The 4,669-nt window shown below is 37.7% G+C and overlaps 1 protein-coding gene across 2 annotated transcripts; it reads right to left on the reverse strand.

Moving 5' to 3' along the window:
• Nucleotides 1-355: 355 nt before the first annotated feature.
• LOC114823136 (amino acid permease 3-like) lies at nt 356-4,259 on the reverse strand. 2 transcript variants are annotated; one of them, XM_029098488.2, is made up of 6 exons: nt 4,086-4,259; nt 2,505-2,631; nt 2,140-2,373; nt 1,931-2,024; nt 1,529-1,743; nt 356-1,404 (listed from the first exon to the last, which is right to left on the reverse strand). In XM_029098488.2, exons 1-6 carry the CDS (start codon nt 4,089-4,091, stop codon nt 611-613), a joined length of 1,470 nt encoding a protein of 489 aa, XP_028954321.1. In that variant the 5' UTR covers nt 4,092-4,259; the 3' UTR covers nt 356-610. The 2 variants fall into 2 exon arrangements, with proteins under 2 accessions (XP_028954321.1, XP_028954322.1); XM_029098489.2 differs by lacking the exon at nt 4,086-4,259 and adding an exon at nt 2,858-3,197.
• Nucleotides 4,260-4,669: the final 410 nt, after the last annotated feature.

The raw sequence follows: 4,669 nt of genomic DNA on the forward strand, positions 1-4,669 counted from the left end.
CATCACATTCCCCAACAGAAGTATTAAATCATCGACCACGGTCAATCACTACATGACAGATGCTTAACATTTGCCATGTTCAACTCGTTCTCTGTCAGTGGGGTTTTAAGAACTTGCACCTTCAATGGTGCTTATGAGAAGTGCCATTTCAAATTTCTGCACACGAAATATGCGAGCTAGAAATATTCTATTCAAGAAATTAAAACTCAATAAGCTTTTGTTCTCTCTCTACACATATCGAATTCTTTTATTTGTTGTTTAGATTCTTCTGGTCGATTTAATTAGAATATCTTTCCAATAAAACAAATTAAAGAAAAGATTTTGCTAGAATTTTTGCAATGGGACACAAGGGAAGTTAATTAGGGAATTGGAAGTACTCATGATTTGATTTCAGATAAATACATACATGGCACCGCCTTTCCTTCCCTTGAAGACAGTAGAAACCAACACAAAGACACCAAAAACTAACATCAACAACACCACCACCAATTGAAGATTTTGTTATATGAACATGAACAAGAACTGACCACCATGAACAATTCTCTTTCCTTCCTTGATTAGGAGAAATGCTAAAGTAAATGGAACTTGTTAATTCAAATTCTGCTAGATCTCAATAGCTGGCAGTGAATGGCTTGTAGACTTTGAGATCACTAACCACACCAGCAATTGATCCGGCGGCAGCTGCAATGGTTATTATAAGGCAAGCACCACTTAGGGTTTGGAGGCAAAGCCATCGTGTGCTCCACTTTGGAATCCTCTTTTGCACAATGTACATCTCCACCGGGAAGTAAACCGTGAGTGGCCAAAACCCAAAAGCCCCAAGAAGTCCAACCACGTCGTTGAAGAACGGGAGGATCATGGATATCACAGTGGTTATGATCACAAATGCTGTCCTCCAGATCATTCTGAATAGGTTAAGGTTGTAGGGTCCAATTCCTGGGATCCGGTGTTTGATGTCTTTCGTTATGAATTCGCTGTCTGGGAACTTTTGCGCTGCAGTTTTCTCAACAAAGGCGAAAAGGGGTTGTGCGTAGACTTGGTATGCACCAACAAGGTGGATGACAATGGCAGCGTTGGCGATGTCAAGGAGCCAATAGGGGTTGTAGAAACCGAAACCGGTGAGGAGGTTTCCGGGGGACAAGTCTCCGAAAGCAGCATATCCCATGCATCCACAAAGCATGTAGAAAAGGGTTGTGACAGCCACACTGATTTGAGTGGCCTTTTTCATTGTCTTGGATTCAGATGGCGGGGATCTAATTGTGTCCTGAATTTCGATTAGGATGAGAGAGTATGAGTAGGCGAAAGCTATGTCACCGAGTGCTTGGAAGCTCTTCCACATCTTTTCGGTTGCAGTCACAGTCCCAATGCTTATTCCGGTCATGCTTCCCATGATTTTTCCATTTTCTGGCAATTGACAAGCAGGAAAACAAGCTCAAGTCAGTGCTACTAGAACCGATTAAATTAGTCCGAAATACTGTGTTCGGATTTAAAGTCATCAACATAGCTTTAAAGCTAGCTATTTTTGTACCTGCAACTTGAGCAATTCCAAGGCCTAGTCCAATGGTTGAGTAAGTGAAAGACATGACTGCAGCAACAATGGAGAGCCACCACAGCTGATCAAAGTCCGGAATCTGAGAAAATATGATCTCTGTGACACCGAAAGCGATCATATAAGGGTTGCTGTTAATACGGCATGGATTTTTCCCACCACTCTTGTGGAAGCAATTAGACCTCTTTATTGCCCTGTTTATGCAATATCAAAAGAACCCCGTTAGCGCAAATAATCTTTAAATCCCTAAACTAAAATCACGAAGTTTTTTATTTTTAAAAGGAAATGATTTCCGCAAATACCAGTTTATTTTTCCTTTATTTATATTTAGGCTGTGCGGAAATCACTCCCGTTTTCAAACTTCAAACACTCAAAACTTACATCATACTTATGGATGAAGCAATTGTGTAACCAATGGAAACCCCAAAAAGGTTCAAGTACTGAACATATCCACAAATTTTAACCTTAGCTCCACCTACAAAAAACGAAACACGAAACAGAACAAAGTTTGAGCATTTTAGAACATCTGAAAAAGATTCTAACTTTTTTACTTGGACAACAAGTTTAAAATATATTTTAGCAAAATTTACCAAGATTGGATCTAACAGCATCCATGTAAGTATAGTTTCTCTTCCCAGTGACCGAATCTCCGGAACGATAGCATGCAGACAGGAGAGTCGAAGTGTAGTAGGTAACGAAAGAGAACAAGAGCATCACAGAAGGGCCAGCAACCCATCCAAGCTGAGCTGTGGCCCAAGCCAAGGACAGAACTCCAGAACCAATCACAGCAGTAATTATGTGAGCACTTGAAGTCCAAACAGTTCCTGGTGAATTAGACAACGCAAGAATGAATCACTAATCATATTTCAGCATACTATTGTGTCAAAGATTAAAAGTTTCAGCTAGCTGACTGACCTAACTCATGTCTGCATTATATTATGAAAGAGAATTTTACCCATTCGTTTGAGACGGCCATCTTCATCAAAGCACTTGGAGCCTCCTTGTGGAGGAACATCAACTGAGATATCAAAAACTTGGTGGTGGTGGAGCTGCTGGTTTTTTGTGGCAGCGTCGTCTCCCATCTTTTGTCACAAAAAGAGAGCAAAACACTAGCCTTTTAATTTTTCGGGTAAGAATATATATATATATATATAATAAAAAAAAAAAAAGGACAAGTCTCTACTATTGTGTGAGAATTTGTGCAGCTTAAAGTAAACAAATTCTCTGAAAATATGATAACTAAAGAGATGGGTTTTGCTTTCCCGATGATGTATGAGGTTGTTCAACTCTCTGACACACAAAACGTACCCAAAGAATTGCTAGATAAACCCAGGTGAAATTTTGCTCCAAATGAGTGAGAGAGATTGACTTATTTTATGAGAACTTGTCAACGAATTGGTGTCGGTATACAAAGTTGGAGTGGGAGGTGGGGGTATTTATAGCACCTCGGTGGCAAGATTGTAAAAGCCCACGTGGTTTAGAAGACTAAAAGAAGACTCAGACGATCAACCCACCAATGCAATATTTGCCTCTGTGCAACACAAGCCGCTAATTTTCATGCTAACTTGGAGCTCGACTCTTCGAAGATTTTTGAAGATCTTCTCCCAACCTATGATTTTTCTAATGACCCTCCAAAAGCAATTTCTCTTAGCCCCCACCCCCCCCCCCCCCTTCCCTCTTCTCTCTCTTTGCGCTTTTTCAAGTATCAGCTTTAATACGCAACTTCTATTTCATTATAATTGGCAAAAGACTTTTTATAACCCGCATTACATGTCATTTAAGATGTTTTTAACGTGTTTAAAAATAAAGAAAATAATATTTAATGAACAATTGATTGAATCACATTAATTAGTCTACTGTGAGGTACTAATTTAAAAAATTTACAAAAAGAATTAATTATTAAAAAACACTGTTAAAATGACAAAAATACCACTGCATTATTTTGGGTTGCTTTTGAAATTTTTTGTTTTAAGGGGCATTTTTGTCCAAAAACTTTTCGGGAAACTTGCGACCCGGAAAGGGGGCTTTAATATAAAGATTCATGGCTTCTTGTTCATATCGGCTGGCATCAACCAAATGTACTAGACTGAGTATACTAACTAGCTATAACATAAGTTTTAAAATTTGAGCGTTCAACACAAAACTTAGAATTTTTAAGTACCCTATTGCACGGGTTAGGTTTTTATTGCGTGACGAGTGTTCATGTGCGGCAACTGACTTCAATGCATAAATAACCTACTCTGATGCTACCTTAAAATTAATCCTCCATCAGGAAAAATAATTAGCAATGAGTGAAAAGGCATGAGATGTTTTAAGTATTAACCCAAAGGTTGCATAATTTTTATTCTTCAATAACTATATATGATACTTGTATTTGTATACGTATGCGTGTATATGAAGGTCAACTATTGATGGATTTGACATAAAGCATTGCAAAAACGACTAGTTCATGCAGCAAGAAAGTTTCTACTAAAATGTGTGGCAAACAGTGCTAATAGTAGCTGAAACTGAAACAAAAGCTTCAAAAAACCCTTACCGTCATTCGTTGGTAGCCTCCCTTTTGGATGAATTTCAAATATGCAAATATGCAAATATGCAGGAAACCCGACAACACAATCACTCTAATATCACAAGAAATATTAGAGAGATGGGTATTAATAATACCGTATTATTTGTTTTGTGTTGTGCCTCTCTTGTGTCAACCAAGTTACTTATATAGCAGAGCTCGTAGCTAGCTACTAATTAAATATAAAATTTAATTCCATCTCTTTAAAAGACAACCATAGAAAACAGAATCAAAAATTTATTTCCACGTGTAAGGCTTATCATCCATCCCTTACTGAAAAAGAAGAATAAAGAATATGGTTCTCCAGTAAATGTTATTCATTCCAACAAACATCATAGAGAAAGAGATAAGAGTACAAAGCATAAATATTAACAATTATTTATCAGTCAAACGTTTCTTTTCTAAGTGATAGTGATGCTAAAATAATCAGAAACAATTGTGCACCAGAAGAGAAGACCCACTAACTAAACCACTCACTTGTTTTTGCACTCGATCGAATTTTAACATCTTTTTACTGGGATACTCGAGCAATACAAACATTTTGTTTGACAGCT

This window comes from Malus domestica, chromosome 08 (assembly GCF_042453785.1).
Source record: "Malus domestica chromosome 08, GDT2T_hap1".
In the NCBI taxonomy this organism is placed as follows: Eukaryota; Viridiplantae; Streptophyta; class Magnoliopsida; order Rosales; family Rosaceae; genus Malus; species Malus domestica.